Here is an 18,686-nt window from a genome sequence, read left to right as displayed (position 1 = left end):
GATGCGCCTCAGGCCAGCGGCTGTGAGCACGTGATTTTTGTTTCCACGACAATCACTCCAAAAGAAATCGAAAAATAAAACAAATTGTCTTTGTATACAATTTTTTAGAATTTGCGTGGCATTTTTTGATAGTTATTTGTAGTTTTGTCTGTGATTGTTTATTTTATTAATAAAAAAAATAATACAAAAAATATGTTGCGTGTAAATTTAGGATCTTATTCTACTATTAGAAATTAATTAAATCGTATTTGGTTTTTAAATGAATGAAAATCACAAAAAGTATTTTTTTTTTGGTAATTTTGTCATTTATTGTTTAATGGTTGATTTTGTTTAATTGATGTTTGATCTTGTGTGAGTCAATTAATATCTTTTAATATGATTGTACTTTTACAACTTATTTTAGGATTTTTGGTAGATTAGTATTTAGAAAAGGAATTAAAAGAAGAAAAGAAATGAGTTTAAAATTGGATGAAATCGGAATTGGGCCATTTGAATTGGACCCAAAATTAGGCCCAAAGCACTATTTTTGCCCGGTCCAGATCAGCCAACCTCAGAGAACGTCCAAACGGCGTCGTTTTGATCATACTTGATCTGGGCCGTTGATCTCAGATTGATCAACGGCCAAGATCACGTCTCCATACCCATGCCTAATACCCGACCCACTTAACCCCAGAGACCGACCCAGTCTCACTTAAATCACACGACGCCGTTTCACCCAAGTGAAAGATCTGGGTCGTTGATCATTCTTGATCCAATGATCCAGATCAAGTTTCCCCCTAACTATATAACCCCAATCCCTTACCCCCACGCCCCCCTAAGCCAGACCCCCTCCCTCATCCTCGTCTCTTTCAGAGACTGAACCCAAACACCCCTCAGAACCCTAGCGCCGCCTCTCCACCCCCTCACCATAAACCCGACGGCACGATGCCGGTGGCCACCAGATTAACACCCCTAGTGCACCTCGACCTCCTGGACAAGAATCCGCAAACCGTTGGTTTCAAATCTTCGCCCATTGTCTCAAATCTTCATTTGAATATTTGAGCCAAACCTCAGCCTATGCCGATCCACCCCAACTGCACACCAGTTACTCCCCTGACCTCCCTCGTGACCAAACCAAGCCTGGTTTGGTTCGAAGCTAACCAGAAAAGCTCGAACCCCTAATCTGAGCCCCAGAACCCTAGAAATCCAAAACCTGGGGGTTTTGTCCAATTAAACGAAGGGTTGGGGTCTAATAGACCTTAATCGAGGTGTTCTCAATTGAGAACACTTCGATTAAAGTCCTTTCAACCTCAAAAGAGGTCCGAGTCAAAATCCAAGACGGGTTCGTATAACTTTCAATTTCTTAAGGTATTCTTTCTTTTCCTTGTCAGTCCCATGTATTGTTTATGTCTGTTTATGTGTTTAAATGTCAGCTTGAGTTTGTTTTCATTTGTGTCGACTATTCTGTCCACCTCGCCCGGACCTTTTATTTGGTCGAAATTTTCGTATGTTCATTGATGAGTGTATGTGTTTAAACTATATAATCGATTGGAATGAGTTTGATCGATTAATTTCCAGGGCAATTTTTTGTTTTTGTCAGTACAACTTGAATCACCTGTTAATACTATTCGATTATGATCATTTGCTATTTATTGTACGTGTTGTAATTCGCGTAGTCGATTCGATATATGTTGTCGATTAGTTTCAGTTTTGAATGGTAATAATCTGACTCATGCTGTTTAATTTGTTTTACTGAGGCATTGTTTGGGTCAGCTGTGAATTGATTATAGTTGTTTGTAGTTTGTTAGTTGAATCAAGAATCATTTAAGGATTGGTTATGGCTGTTATTTTTAATGAAGATTTCAGAGTTAAGTTTAAGTAGACTGCCAGTTGAGTATGGGTTGAACCATTAGAGTAATCTATAGTGCAAATACACCCTGGCTGACATCTTTAAAGATGAGAAGTCAGATGTAGGATGAATTTAATAATAAAAAGCTAAAAATGCATGAGAATGGTAGTGGACCCTGCTGTACAGTAGGTTATGCACTACATTTTGAATTTCAGAAGATTAAACTCCATGCCTAGACAATCCTAAGTGGAAATGACAGCCATTAGGAGTTATTTTAAGCCATGGGCAGCCTATCTTTGAGGGGGGGGGGGGTCTCTTCTCTTCTAATAGATATAAAAAGAGAACCAAAAAAGAGACAGAGGAGACGGAGAGGGCAGAGGGATTGAAAAGAAAAAGGGGGATGGAGAACAAAACTTCAAAAGAGAGGGATAAATTGAAAAAACCAACTGAACTTCTGGCATGTTTGAAAATTGCTCCAAATTGGTTTCTTTCTGGTTGTCTATGTTTTCTGTTTTAGTTCTAAATTTTCAAAAAAAGAAATCACAAATCCTTGTATCTGGAAAGAATAGTTTGAGTTTTGGGTATTTGGAAGTTTGGTATAAGCTACTTTGATCTTGGAGTCTTGTTACTGGTGTTGTTGTTTCGTTTGTTGCTTCTTCTCCTGTTGTTGCATTTTTTCAGCTCACTTCATTTGTTCCATTTGTTGCAATCAGGTACACATTCGAACCAAGCTGTGATGTAACTTTGAGTTGAAAGATTAAAAAATGGAAGTATTCATGCTTTGACTTTCACATTTGTGCTTATGTAGTTTACCCCGCATCTGTGTTTTCAAAAATAGACAATAGTTGATGTGTAATTAATCTAAGTTTACTTTTGTTCGATACCGTTTGGGAAGATAAACTGTATAATTTGATTTGGTTTTGGCTTGTCGACGAACTATCTAGTTTTGCTAAATTTTGTTTAGTCAATAACTTTAATAACGTCACTAGTTTAAATGAAAGCTATAACAGAATTAACTAGTTTTAGATCTATTATCTTACAATTAATAGTTAAACAGCCGAGTAGTGGACTAATTTCGATTTCATCTATATTTAGCTTTGGATTGTTTTGGGCTGGCGTAATTTGGAATTGGCACTAATACACCTGCTTAGTATAGTTTAATACGATTCAGGTTCATACAACATTAGATACTTTATTCCTAGACCGTGAGTCGTAATTCAATTCGTGCTTAAGGGAATCCATTAATAACTCACGTAGTCTAGTTTAATAGGCGTGAGTTGATTTCGAAAAGGGTTTGTTAGAGTTCCTTTAAATGTAATAGATTTTCAAAATGTCGATTAAGTTTAACAACCCTCGAACGTGTTGGTAGTCAAGGTTGGTTCATTTTCAATTAGTTTCTTTTTTTAAAAAAAAATAATAATAATAATTAGTTCCAATGGTTCAATTCGTCTAATAATGTGAAGTCTAAATTAGTTAAAGAATAATTTGTTTGCTTCGACAATAGCGTTTGTCAATTCCATATTTTATTTATAATTTCGTTTTCCTTTTGGTAATGTTCAATTATAGAATAAGGCACGAAATAATTCCCCGCTTTACAAATTCGAGTGCAATCTCCCGTTAGCATCTTTTGCAATCTAGCAATTAATAAGAGGCCAGAGCTTGCCAAGCATGTAATTTAATTAGGGTATATTTTCTTCTTTCCTTTTAGAGACAAACATAATAGAAAATGTAGTCGCTGTAGGTCTATCCTTTTAAAAATAAAAATGAGACGAGCCTCGCCAAATAAAAATTTAAATTGCGGGGCCCTCAATAATTGGTCATAATAAATACTTAGAGTTCTTGGGATGGACTGTTTAGTGAATTTCACTGCCTTCCCCAAAGATAATAACGCGTTAGACTCTTTAGGCGCGATTTAATTAAATTACCTTCTTAAATTCGGGTGCGCATTTATGTGACCCAAATCCAAATCTCAACGGAGTCGGAATGTATTAACAACCACGAGCGCATTGATTGTGACGTGGTTCGAAATGCATTTTCACGACGTTGCAATTCCATAAAAAATAAATAATAATAAAAGCGGTTTAAACCTAATAAAAGCACATAAGTCATAACATGTATTTAAATCAGATATTTAGCCATTATAACAATTTAAGCGACCGTGCTAGAACCACGGGATTCGGGGGTGCCTAACACCTTCCCTCGGGTCAACAGAATTCCTTACTTAGAATTTCTGGTTCGCAGACTTCATTTGGAAAGTCGAATATTTTCCTCGAATTGGGATTCAAGATAAACCGGTGACTTGGGACACCAAAAGCCAAACCTTTCCCAAGTGGCGACTCTGAATTAAATAAATAATCCCATTTCAAATATTGTCACTTAAATTGGTAAAACTCCCTCGCGTATTTATCCTTCGGGGTAGGCGCGCAAAAAGGAGGTGTGACAGCGGCTGCATTGAAGCACAAAGCCTGTGGGACTCATTGATTTTCTTTTTTTGTATTTTATGTAAATAATAACAACAATTTTTTATGCTTACATAATATGCGCATTATGTTTTTTTACCCCGTTTCTTCTTTATTTTAACACTACAACACAAATACAAATATAGAAACTTAACATAGCTTAAATTCAGTACAACTAATGAAAAAACATGATACGGGAAACATAAAGATACACTACTACGCTCAACACGTACATGTCATTGTTTAGTCACCACCGCCTAGTATTCTCTGCTCCAACCACTTAAATTTTTCTTTCGGCTTATTTTTTTTTTCTTCCAGCTCTTTGAGTTTCTCCTTCAACTCAAAGAAAAAAAAACTGCTGCAATTTTCTAGGCAGTTTATGCATTTTTCGCACATGTGAATAGTAACCGCACCTGCGTGAACAGTAACTGCACCTGCGTGAACAGTGTCCGTGTACAGTACCATGTACAGTAAACATGAACAGTATCCGTGTAAAGTACATATGAACAGTACCCCGTATACAGTACCCATGAACAGTAAAATGCGTGAACAGTAACCACGAAAATTCTGGACAGGATGTTGAGTTCTGACCATTTTTACCAAATTGGAGCTCGGGGAGAGGCGATTTTCGGGAGAGTTTCAGAGAAAACAACAGGGTAATTGTTCTTAACTTAATTTTGGTTAGATTACCCGAATCTATTATTAGTTTTGGCATTTAATTGATGATTTTAGTTGGGAAAATCTTGAAAACCCTCTTGGTTTAATTTGAAGATTTGAGGGTCGAGTTGATGTCGGATTTTAGTAAAATTGGTATGGTTGGACTCGTGGTTGGATGAGGTTTCATATTCCGTAATTTTTGTCGGGTTCCGAGACGTGGGCCCCACAGGCGAATTTTGAGTGCAATTTCGGATTTTTAATGGAAAATGTAGAATTTCATATGGAATTAATTCCTATAATTTTTATTAACTAAATCGAATTATTGTGGCTAGATTCGAGGCATTCGGAGGTCGATTTGAGAGACAAAGGCATCGCGAGCTAGAGGATTAGCCGGTTCGAGGTGAGTAATGATTGTAAATAATGTCCTGAGGGTTTAAAACCCCGGATTTGCACATTGTAGTGCTATATTGAGGCGAGACACGCGCTGGATGATGAGCGTGGGGTCTTTTACTACCGGGGATTGTGACTTGGTCCATCCCGATTGATGATTTTACCGCATATTTGATTGAAACTTATTTGTTATCATCATGATTTGGGCTGATTGCCATACTTGGGCTTCGTGCCAATTATTTGAATCCTTTGGGAATTTTATCACTATTTCCTCACTGATTTGACTTATATTTAAACTCAATCCTGTTGATAATTATTGTTTTACAAACTCAGCCGCTTTTATGCAGATTTGAAAACTCAAATGATATTTCTAAATGGTATTTTGGGCTGAGAACTACTGTTTTATAAATGCCCGAGGGGCTTATGATGATTTTCGGACTGAGTGAGGCCGAGGGCCATATGTGAGGATATGCTGAGTGATATGAGGTCGAGGGCCTGAGATACTATTTATGCCACGAGGTGGCTTGAGTGATGTGAGGCCGAGTGATATGAGGTCGAGGGCCTGAGATACTTTATATGCCACGCGGTGGCTTGAGTGATGTGAGGATATGCTGAGTGATGATGCCACGAGGTGGCTTGATATAGCACTTGGGCCGTAAGGGGCCCCTCCGGAGTCTGCACACCCACAGTGAGCGCAAGTACCATTGTTATGAGTGATTGATACTATGCCCGAGAGGCTGATATGAGTGATTGTGAGGTAGCCCGAGGGGCTGATACTATTCTGAGAGTGAGCCCAAGGGGCTGTTACTGATCTGATATTGAGCCCGAGGGGCTGTTACTGTTCTGATATTGAGCTCGAGGGGCTGTTACTGTTCTGATATTGAGCCCGAGGGGCTGTTACTGTTCTGATATTGAGCCCGAGGGGCTGACACTGTTGATATTATGCCCAAGGGCAGGTTTGTTGTACATGTTTTGCCCGAGGGGCTGTTTACATTTCTATCATTTTTGTTACTCACTTGTAAACTACTTGCTTTACTTGTTGGAAAAAAAAGAGATTTTCACTTGATTTCTCACTGCTTTACTATTTAAAGTGTTTTTACTGCTTCAGTATGAAATACTTTGTGTTTTTGCGTGATTTCTTGCCTTCAGTCTTTATTTATTATTATTACTCACTGAGTCGGAGTACTCACATTACTCCCTGCACCTTGTGTGTAGATTCAGGTATGTTTTAGCTGATCGAAGGCAGAGTCATCAAGGTTTAGCAAGGTAGCTGTCGGCGTTCGCAGCACTGCTTTTCTCTCTCCTCATTTCAATAGTTTGTATTTGTACACTCCAGGCTTTCAGTTGTATTTATACCCTAGTAGATGCTCGTGACTTGTGATACCCCGGTTAGGGCTATGTCGGGTTGTGCTTCCGTTAATTATATAATTAAATCATATTTAAACTGTTTATTAATGTTTAACTATTTTTGAAAAGGTGATATGGGTTTGTTGGCCGGCCTTGTCTTCACGAGAGGCGCCATCACGACCGGAACGGGGTTTGGGTCGTGACAAGTATATTCCAAGAAAAATCTGCAAGCATCTTCCTCCAACATTAGAACACGCATATCTTCACCATCGTGGCAAAGAGTGGTATGTAAATATGAGTGTTGGTGATAAAAAAGGTTCAAGGTAGGCTGGAGACTTTTGTGTTGGAGAATTTTATCAGTCGAGGTTTCGGCATCAAATTTATTTTGGTTGATGTTTCACCACTGCATGTTATCTTCAATGTGGATGTGAAGGGAGACGGATATCCTGTTTGTACTAATCCGTTTTTTACTTGGTACTAGGATGTGTTTGTCTTGATTTATCCTTTATTTTCATGTATGTTGTTTAGTTATGGTTGTTGTGCTTTTTTTCTCTTCAAGTATTATGTTATGGAATTTCAATCTTCATATCAATCTTCTTTACTAACACCAATAAGTTGAATGTTGGAACTATCATATCATCATCCCAATTCAAAAGGTCATGTTAGATAATAAGATGTAACAAGGTTGTGGAACATAATTTTATTTGATACATTTTGCAACATAAACAAGTACAGACACTTATTACAAAAAATATTATGAAAACAAAACACTAGGTGTATCCTTGATAGTTGGGTCCATTAGACGAACTTGCACCAGGAGCTGGATTACCACCGCCACCCAAACCAGCTGAAGGACATTTACGACGGTCGTGTCCTATTTGCGAGCATATGCCACATTTACGCGCATAAACATTATCACCAACATCCATTTGGTTCCGTATATGCGTTATCTTTTGCACTTGTAGCTTGCGCAAATAGTCCTTATTACACATCATTTTAAATGGTTCTGGTGGCCAATAATGCTCAGCACCCAATGGCTGTAACCATCCACTATATGTGTTTACGTATGCAGCAACACTATATTATCTATCAACATAGTTGGTTGCCCCTAAACCAACTTGTTGAAAGCACTTCATGGCATGTGCGCATGGTATGTGGTAGATGGTCCATTTACCACATGAACATAACCTGCTGGCTTCATTCACGGTGTGTAGATTATTCCCCCGATGTCCGCGGATAGCGGTGCGAACTTCAAAAATACCCCGGTCGTGATCATACTGTAAATATAGATGCCAATGTGCTCGCCTCCTGCATTTCTCAAATCTTCTCATACATATTGGAATAAATTGAACACCCCTGTCCATCAATTCTGATGCAGCTCTATGCCTTTCAACAAACCTCTCTGCCATCTGTTTGAATGTCATCCGGACCATGGCAGTAACAGGCAATCCACGTGCAAACTTCAATAAGCCGTTGAATGACTCCGACACATTTGTAGTCAGGGCTCCCCATCGTCTGCCACCATCATCATGTAATGTCCACTTGTGAAGCTCATGTCCCATCAGCCAGTTATAGGCTCTTTTGTTTAACTGTCGGATCACTTCCATGCGCCTCCTGAATTTGCACTGCTGGTGCTTAGTTGCAGCCATCCACATTAAATCATATAAGGCCTTGACGGGATATTTCTTCTGGAAATTGGCCTTCAGGTGCCTCACACAGTAACGGTGGTATGCATAGGGTTCCTGCCATACAGGCAAATGTCGTACAGAACTTAAAATACCACCATGCCGATAAGATATTAGACAAATACCCGAACGTTGTTGGACAACGTGCTGCTTCAAGTGGTTTAAAAATAGCGTCCACGTCTCTTCGCTTCCAGGGGCACAAATGGCAAAAGCTAGTGAAAATATTTGTCTATTGGTATCTACTGCAACGGCGATCAACAGCTTAATATCATACTTTCCACAGACATGAGTACCGTCTATGAAAATTACCGGATGGCAATGCACAAAACCATCAATGGCTGGTTTAAATGCCCAGAACACGTATATGAATATATATTCCGGTATTCTTGGACTCCGCTCATGCCGCCATTCAACAACAGTCTCGGGGTTAAAGTGTTTAAGTGTAGCCATGTACCTGGGTAGAGATGAAAATGACTTATCCCAGTCACCATAAATAATTTCAAATGCACAATTGCGCCCAAGATATGCCTTTCTTTTGGTTATAGTACACCCATATTCCTGGTGGATAGATGTAATACACTCTTTGATCTTGTATCTAATGGACACTTCCAAGTGTGAAATCAAGACAAGAGAAATCAATTCTACATCCAAGTTGAAGTGATTCTCATTGAATATGTCCATTTCACATTTGTGGGTGCCAATATATTTACCCACTTTCCACAACCCTATTTCCTTCTTGCTCGCACGCAACATCCAATTACAACCCATAAAGTGTCTATGGCATACAACCTTGTATACCTCCGGAGTTGACTCCCTTACCGTCATCTCACGGCACTCTCTTACGCTGTAGATTTTTATAGCCCTGATTAGGCGAGCTTTATCGGGAAAATACATGCCCTTTACCAGCACTGTTGGTCTAGACTCATCCCACATTGCTGACCGAAATTTGTCAGCATCCCTTGTGAGGGCATCCACATCCGGCATACTTGGAAAATTATCAAGGTAGGGAATATTCCGCTCATGAAACGACACGTGGGATTCATACACTCTTGGTCTAATGGGAGGTGGATGAGCATGTTCCCTCGTCAGTTCACGTTCGACATTCACTTCCTCCTCCTCATCACCCTCGTCAGGGAAGGGTGTGTCATCTCCAAACTCATCGGCATTATTTTCATAATCACTATTATCTTCCTGACTCTGCACATCTGCCAAATCACGAGTAAATACGTCGTCTACGGTCAACTGAGTGAGGTTAGGACCATCAAGTTGCTCGTTTTCACTGCACAAAAAGAACAAAATGATAAGCTACTCAAATTAATAAATATTTTACATATAGTTATATCACTTCACTTACAAGTCATACTGTGTTGACATTCTATGATGGACATTTTCCTGTTGGTGATGACTCCCCGATGGACCATCGTAATCCAACACGCCAGAACTACGCATATTCCAACTGGGCGTGGGATCATAACTTGTAAAATTCATATCCAAACGGTACCGCATGTGGAAAATATTAGTGTTAATACAAATTCAATTCAACAAAAAATAAACATCGTAATAGAAAGGAAAATTGAAGTTTACCAGTCGTCTTGTGGATTATGTAAAGTAGGAGAGAAATTATTTTCTCGCTCCTCGTTCGCCCGCGGAGATAAGTTAAGATCCGACCAAACTCTTTCAGCAGGAACCTGCTGGGCTAAAATTGCTCCAGAATAACCACCCGATGACTGGGGGTTATCCCTGCTTTGCGCAATCTCATTATTGCGAACGTCTTCAGCCTTGACGTACATTTCCAATAATTAATTCCTTGTATTCATCTGGAATCCGCAAAAAATCTCTCAAAGTTTTATTATCTTCGATGTTAAACTCAGAATAACAAGAAAACCCCTGTAGAGTCACAGAATACGAATATCTACCGGTTACTTTAAGGTTCACCGAACGTTTCCTCACACTCATTTTTTTACCTAACAACGATACCAATTTACCGTACTCCATTGTAAGGGGCAATTTAACATGACACTGTGGAGATAAACTATACTTCATAGAGTTATTCTCCATTACAACCTCATCTCCCCCCCCAATATAATGAAACCCTTATTTTAGGTTATTCAAACATTATAAAAAATGCTTGAAAACAAGAAGAAAAGTTTGAGCGGAAGTTAGAATATTTTTTGAATGGATTTTCATAAAATCATAACGCCTTTAAATAAGGCAATGCCTAGCTCGAGGGGCTGAATTTTTTGATGTTTAGCACGGTATTACACCGCGCTATACCCATTTGAATTATTGTTATGTCAGTTAACCGCAGAAGACTTATTGGTGGGCCTACAAACAGGTATAACACAGTATTATACCGCGCTATATATATTTGAATTACAGTTATGCCAGTTAAATGCAGGAGACTAATTGGTGGGCCCACAAACATGTATAGCGTGGTATTGAACAGCGACATATATAACGCGGTATTATACCACACTATACTTTAACGACAGAAACACCGTTAAAGTATAGCGCGATGTAATACCGCGTTATATATAGAAATGTAACTTTTTTTAGCAGTAGAAATGTATTTTGAGTCCAAAACCACAACATTTAGGTTTCGGACTCTAACTCGGACGTCCCTTTTGTTTCCGAAGGCGGATTTTGGATCTCTTGAATATGGATGCACCATAAAAAAAATAAACAAAAAAATATTAAGTGGGAATCGAGCCTTGTTTCTCAAGGTAAATAATCTAATATTCAACCAAGTACACCATTCAATCTTTTGGAGCATGGGTGCCAACATATTGAAAGTACAAGGAGAGGGGGGGTGAATTATCGATTTTTATTTTCAGTACTCTATGTAGTTGACTAGTTTACCAATTAGTCGACTAGAGATGAGAACAAAATAATAATAATGCAGAAATAAAGTGCAGGAAATAAAGACAACAACAACAACAACAACCTAGTAAAATCCCACAAGTGGGGTTTGGAGAGGGTAGAGTGTACGCAGACCTTACCCCTACCCCCAGAAGGGTAGAGAGGTTGTTTTCGAAAGACCCTCGGCTCGAGAAGAAGAAAAATAAACAATAGACAATAGATCAGTGACAGTAATAGAAGATAAAAGAATAGTAACAACATCGTAAGAAATAGAAAAATAGATGTAAAAGCAATAACTATAAACAACAATACTACCATAGAAAATAGTGAGGAAACTACATAAACCACTAACAACCCACAACGAAACATCAACATGCCAGTCCCGCCCCCAGAACAACTCTAACCTACAACCCTAATGCTCGACCTCCACCCCTTCCTATCCATTGCTATGTCCTCGGAGATCTAAAGTCGCTCCATGTCTTGCCTGATCACCTCACCCCAATACTTCTTAGGTCGTCCTCTACCTCTCCTTGTACCTGCCAATGCTAATGTCTCACACCTCCTAACCGGGGCATCTATGCTTCTCCTCTGCACGTGCTCGAACCATCTAGCCTCGCTTCCCGCATCCCACATTTTGCCGTCCATGGGAGCCACATCCACCTTCTCCCAAATATCTATATTCCTAATCTCATCCAGCCTAGTATGTCTGCACATCCATTTCAACATCCTCATTTCTGCCACTTTTATCTTCTGGGTATGAGAATTCTTGGCTGCCCAACACTCAGCCCCATACAACATGGTCGGTCTAACCACCGCTCTATAGAACTTGCCTTTGAGTTTCAGTGGCACTTTCTTGTCACACAGGACTCGAGATGTTAACCTCTATTTCATCCATCCCACTCCTATACAGTGCGTGACATCCTCGTATATCTCCCCATCCCTCTGAATAATTGATCTAAGGTACTTGAAACTCCCTCTCTTAGGGGTGACTTGAGAGTCAAGCCTCACATCCATGTTCGCTTCTCCCGACTCATCGTTGAACTTACACTCCAGATATTCTATCTTTGTCCTACTCAACTTGAAACCTTTAGCCTCAAGGGTTTGTCTTCAAATCTCCAGCCTCTCATTAATGCTACTTCGTGTCTCATCAATCAGTACTATATCATCAACGAACAACATATACCATGGCACATCCCTTTGAATATGGTGTGTTGGCGCATCCATCACCAGGGCAAATAAGAACGTGCTGAGAGCAGACCCTTGGTGCAATCCCATAACAATCGAAACGTGCTCTGAGCCACCTCATACAGTCCTAACCCGAGTCTTAGCTCCTTCATACATATTCTTTAATACCCTAATGTAAGCTACCAACACACCTTTCCCCTCCAGTCATCTCCAAAGAACCTCCTTAGGAAGCTTGTCATACGTTTTCTCTAGGTCAATAAACACCATGTGCAAATCCTTTTTCCTATCCTTGTATTGTTCCACCAACCTCTTGATAAGGTGGACAACTTCCGTAGTGGACCGACCCGTCATGAATCCGAATTGTTTGTCGGATATAGACACTGCCCTCCTCGCCCTTCCTTCCACCACCCTCTCTCAAACTTTCATGGTATGACTTAGTAACTTAACAGTATCATTGTACTCCACCTCCATTCATCTAGCATCCTCTTTGTCCTGAAGATAACATTAAATAGCGTAGTCAACCATTCCAAGCCTGCTCTACCCACACACCTCCATAATTCTAACGTAATTTTGTCCGGCCCGGTCGCTCGGCCCCTACTCATCTTACACATAGCTCCCATGACCTCCTCAGCCTTAATACGCCTACAGTACCTAAAGTCTTGGTGACTCCCGGAGTGACCCATATCCCCTAGCACAATGTCTCTGTCCCCTTTTTCATTCATAAGCCGATAGAAGTAATCCTGACATCTCCGCTTAATCTGGGCATCTTTCGTCAATACTTTGTCTTCCTTGTCCTTGATGCACCTCACTTGATCCAGGTCACAAGCCTTCCTCTCTCTAGCCTTGGACAGTCGAAATAGCTTTTTCTCCCCTCCTTTGTCCCCCAACTCCTCGTACAGACGATCAAACGCTGCATCCTTAGCCTCCATGACCGCTAAATTCGCCTCCTTCCTGGCTTCCTTATACCTTCCTCTATCCACTCTCCTCTCTTCCTCATCTGTGCTCTTCACTAACCTAAGATACACTGCTTTCTTTGCTTCCACTTTACCTTGGACCAAATCATTCCACCACCAGTCGCCTTGGTGTCTGCCATAGTAACCCTTCGAGACCCCTAGCACATCTCTTGCTGACTTTCTTATACAGTCCGTTGTAACTGTCCACATCTCACTAACGTCCCCACTACTCCTCTAGGCGCCCATAGCCATCAACCCCCCCTCCAACTCTTGAGCTTTATCCCTCATAAAAGCTCCCCACCTAATCCTAGGTTGACCCTGGACAAACCTCTTCTTCCTCCTTAATAATATACCGACGTCCATCACTAAGAGCCTATGTTGTGTCATGAGAGTCTCACTCGGGATAACCTTGTAATCCACACAAAGCCGCCTATTACATCTCCTGAGAAGGAGGTAATCAATCTGAGTCGGATCAGTGTGAATCCTACGTTCAGTCCCCTTGGGTTGCAAGAGTGGTCTCTTTCAGTATTTAAAGTTTCTCGAGTATAAGATGGTTGATGTAGCTTTACACCAACAGCTTAGTCTCTATGTCACTTTTCCCTTCTTGACACAATGCCTTACCGGTGTTTATCTTTTTTTCTTATCCCACTAATTACACATCAAATCTTAAAAAGAAATACATTGTTTGTTTGGAGTAGAACAAAAAGAGTGATAATGGTTCATTCAAAGTATATCCGCTTCAAGCCTGGAACAGATTTATATATATACTTCGTGAGGCCTTCATGACTCTTGATTGACACAGATCTTGAAAGATTACAAACCCAAGGGAATTGATCCTTGAACCGAATTGCAAATTGATTCTTTCTAAGAATAAGGCAGGCTTCAGTTGATCTTTCTTGACTTGTGGTCTTGACAAACTTTTCTTTTGCTGGGCAGATCTTTCCGTTACTTGAGTTATTAATGATGGATCCCCTGATTTTGGGCTATAACAATCTCCAGTATAGGGCTTTGCACTCTTGTTTTCCTTTGATTCTGGGACCTTCTTATACTAGCTTCCATCAATTATCTATCAAATCATTGATTGATTCTTCTTCTAGATTTTTGTTGCTTCTTCCTTTTTCATAGCTAATCATTGATACTTTTCATTCATAGCTTCCGTTAATAGATTGTTTCCTTAGTCCATGCTTGAATGATAGGGAATCTTGGTTCCTTCGTTTTATCCCTTGTGATCCTACATCAAGCGTGACATATTATTTTTCATCATTCAAACTCATATGTAACAATCTTCATCTTTTTGATGATGACAAAAATAATATATAAAACAACAATTTACTTCCCTATTGGCTTGCTCTGCTGTAGTCGACTCCCCCTCAACAAGTGTTGCATATGCTTCAGTCGACTCCCCATCAACAAGTGCTGCATATGCTTCTGTCGACTCCTCCTCAACAAGTGTTGCTATTTGTCCTGCAATGTATGACTATATTTTCTCCCCCTTTTTGGCATCATCAAATAGGAGATATGCATATATACAATTTAAATTAAGCATAAACAAGAAAAATATAGGCAAATATTTGCAAATTATAGGTATGTAGAGTTTAGCAAAAGTAAAGAAAATATCCACGACCAGTTATCCAGTCCAAAACAACAAAATAGCAAAAGATTGTCTGAAACATCCACAACTAATGACGTAAGAAATTAGTGAAAGTGTTGCAAATCGCCTCCTTTAGACGCTCAAAGCTGGCATTAGCTGAAACTGTCACCCCATCAATCATGTCATGTACTTCTTTGAAGGCTTTGACTGCGTTTTCTGCAAGTTTGAGAATTTTGACCCTTATCTTTGAAATATCGAACCCAGTCTCTTTAGAGATGGCACAGACGTCCCAAATATTGATTGAGTTGTAGCAAGAAGGTCCTTAATGATGGTCAACTTGTTGTCAATAGCAGTTAATTTTTCTACAAGATCAGGATCACTTACACTATGATGGTAAACAAAGGCTTCGATCTTAGAATCAGGCTGAACATTCTTGACTTCACCCTTCTGTTTTTTCGCCCAGCAACCCTTAACACACACATACCCCATACTGGCAAAGGCTCTAGAGTTGTAGGATTTTGAAATAGAAACAAAGGGATATTCTGAGATAGAGATGCTATGGGCTTCCAAGAGGTGGGTAATAACCATACCATAGGGTAGACTGGTGGGGTCATCAACACTTTCAATCATGAAGTTTATGACCACATTTTAACCTTAAGTTTGGTCACTAGACAGTAGACAAAAAAGGTGTCTCGTTGAGAGAAGGTGGAAAATGAGCTAGTGTGAGGAAAAAGGGTAGTTGCAACAATGCGGGTCAGAACTCGGGTTTCGAAACTAACATCACTGGGACCTAACTGGTTAGGAAGGAAATCAGATGGACACTCATCTATACAACGTTTTGCTTGAAAAATAAATTTTAAAGTCATCAGGCCAAGTATTTTTTAAAAGTATGGGAAAGTTAGAGCACTTACATTGAAAAATTGAGTCTAATATGGCACAATCAAGGACTATGTGTTTTACTAGAACTAGGGATTCTAACTTATCAGGCTTACTAGAACGAAGATTGGCATAGAACATCCCCACTAATGGTTCATAAACTTTGGGAGGGGATATAGAGAGGACTTGGACCATCCTTGAAAAACAAACAAATCCTTTACCTTACAATTGAGGGCCTCCATTTCATCAAGATCGATTACTCTGCCGTGAACAATGGGCTTGTCTTTGAGAGCAACAAAGAAATCTCTATTTGGGGTATCCCAGAAATTAAGGTTTTCATAAACTTTGAGAGGGGATATAGAGAGGAATTTAGACCATCCTTGAAAAACAAACAAATCCTTTACCTTACAATTGAGGGCCTCCATGTCATCAAGATCGATTACTTTGTCGTGAGCAATGGGCTTGTCTTTGAGAGCAACAAAGAAATCTCTCTCTGGGGTATCCCAGAAATTAAGATAGGGCTCTAGAGAACTCAAGAGGTCTGTTTTGGATTTCTTGGGGGGTAAAAGATTCAAGGGGGTCTTCCATAGGCCTTTTTCCAAGAGCTTTTTCTCCTATTCGGTGAGAGTGGTAAGATGGTTCTGCCTGAGAAGAGGCAAACCCTTCTGAGTGGTCAGACCTTAGGTATACTTGTTCTAGAGGCTAAGAAGAGGGTTTTCCCTTAGAACGAGTACTTTTTCTTGTGGAGGCAAATATCTTGGAGTGTGTAGCCATTAAAAAATTTTGAAGTAGGTTTTATGAGCGATAAGAACAATGAAGACAAGAGAAGATGGTTCAGAGGATTAAAAAGAAAAGATTTTAACGGTTGAGTACATGAAAAGAAAGGGTGTCAGTGAAGAATCATGATGATTGCTTTTCCTTTCTTGAAAGTTGCGACTGATGGTAAAAGAGAGGGAAAGCGGAGGCGCTTAATTATTGCGTACTTACAAAGAAAATAAAACTGAAAACATTATGCACACAAGAATTAAAATTAATATGTAGGTCCTAATTTTTATGATCAAGAGAAATAATGCCAAGTAGTTCTCTTAGGGAGCAAAATCTATATTCAAATAAAGGCTTAGTAAAAATGTCTGCTAGTTGATCAGTGGTGCCAACAAATGATAACTCTATATCTCCCTTAAGGACATGATCTCTAATGAAATGATGTTTAATATCTATATGCTCAACCCTAGAATGATGCACATGATTGTTTGAGAGACATATAACGCTAGCGTTATCACAAAATATTTGAATAGGTTTAGAAAATAGTTCGTAGTCACCCAGTAGATGAGACATCCATAGTAACTGTGCACAGCGCTGTCCAATGGAAATGTATTCTGCCTCAGTTGTAGATAATACAACTGAGCCTTATTTCTTACTGTTCTATGATATTAATGCATCTCCCAGTAATTGACATATTACACTGGTGCTCTTTCTGTCTTTCTTATCACCTGCAAGATCAGCATCTAAAAACCTTCAAGCTTAAAATTGTTAGAACGTGGGTACCATAGTCCATATGAAATAGTTCCGATGAGATAACAAATTATTCTCTTTACTCCAGTCAGATGTGATTCCTTAGGAGCTGACTGAAACCTGACACATTTATATACACGAAACATAATATCTGGTCAAGTGGCAGTCAAGTAAAACAAGGAGCCAATCATTCCACAGTATTAGTTTCATCAACTGGATTTCCTTTTTCATCTTTGTCGAGACTTGTTGATGGGCTCATCAATGTACAATTGCTTTAGCACTGCTCATGCCAAACTTTGAATTAATTCCTTTGTATATTTCGTCTAACACATAAAATTTCCTTTTTCAGATTGTTGAATTTGAAGTCCAAAGAAAAAAGTAAGATCTCCCATCATTCTCATTTCAAACTCACTTTGCATGAGACTCTTGTAAAACCATGATCAAGTAGAAATGAGCTAAGCCTTTCGTACCTGGCTCGTGGAGCTTATTTGAGTCCATACAAAGCTTTAGTCAACTTATACACGTAGTAAGAAAATTTTGAATCTTCAAAACCAAAAGGTTATTTTACATATACCTCCTCATCAATAAAGCCATTTAAAAAGGCGCTTTTGACATCCATTTGGAAGAGTCTAAATTGTTTGAAGGATGCATATGCAAGAAGAATCCGTATAGACTCTAGTCGAGCTACTGGAGCAAAGGTTTCATTGTAGTTGACTCCTTCCTACTGTGAGTAGCCTTGGGCTACTAATCTGGCTTTGTTTCTCACAACCTTTCCATCTTCATTAAGCTTATTTCTGAAAACCCATTTGGTTCCAACTACGATAGCATTTGCAGGGTTAGGTAGCAGTTCCCAGACTTGATATTTATCAAATTTGTCGAGTTCCTCATGCATTGCTTGTACCCAACTGTAGTCTTTTAAGGCTTCCTCAACATTCTTTGGTTCGATCTGAGAGATGAATGCTACATTTGCCTTTTTCTTGAGAGCTCTCCTGATTTTCATTCCTTCACTTAGATCTTCTATGATAAATTTCTGAGGATATTCCGGTTCGCTTCTCCACTCATTTGGACATGTTGCAATCGTAGGAGTAGTTGACTCCTTCTCCGATTTTGGTTGATTACTGACAAGTTTGTTAGTCGACTCTATGACAGCATCTGTATTATCAGTCGACTTTAGTGACTTGCTTGTCTGTGATGTTCCTTGGATGATATCTTCATCACCTGCAATAATTTCTTTCTCGATCGTAGTGTTATTTTCATCAAATAGGACATGTACTGATTCTTCTATAGATAAAGTACGTTTATTATAAACTCTAAAAGATCTATTATTTATTGAATAACCCAAAA

General features: G+C 39.4%; 1 protein-coding gene across 1 annotated transcript; it reads right to left on the bottom strand.

The window, feature by feature from the left end:
* Window positions 1-11,687: 11,687 nt before the first annotated feature.
* Window positions 11,688-13,573, bottom strand: LOC138874667 (uncharacterized). Its single transcript, XM_070153441.1, has 2 exons — window positions 12,960-13,573; window positions 11,688-11,931 (listed from the first exon to the last, which is right to left on the bottom strand). The coding sequence occupies exons 1-2, from the start codon at window positions 13,571-13,573 to the stop codon at window positions 11,688-11,690; spliced, it is 858 nt and encodes a 285-aa protein (XP_070009542.1).
* Between the last annotated feature and the right edge of the window lie 5,113 nt (window positions 13,574-18,686).

This window comes from Nicotiana sylvestris, chromosome 8 (genome assembly GCF_000393655.2).
Source record: "Nicotiana sylvestris chromosome 8, ASM39365v2, whole genome shotgun sequence".
In the NCBI taxonomy this organism is placed as follows: domain Eukaryota; kingdom Viridiplantae; phylum Streptophyta; class Magnoliopsida; order Solanales; family Solanaceae; genus Nicotiana; species Nicotiana sylvestris.
The sequence above is the reverse complement of the archived record's forward strand: the minus strand, read 5'-3'. Positions and strand labels throughout refer to the sequence as shown.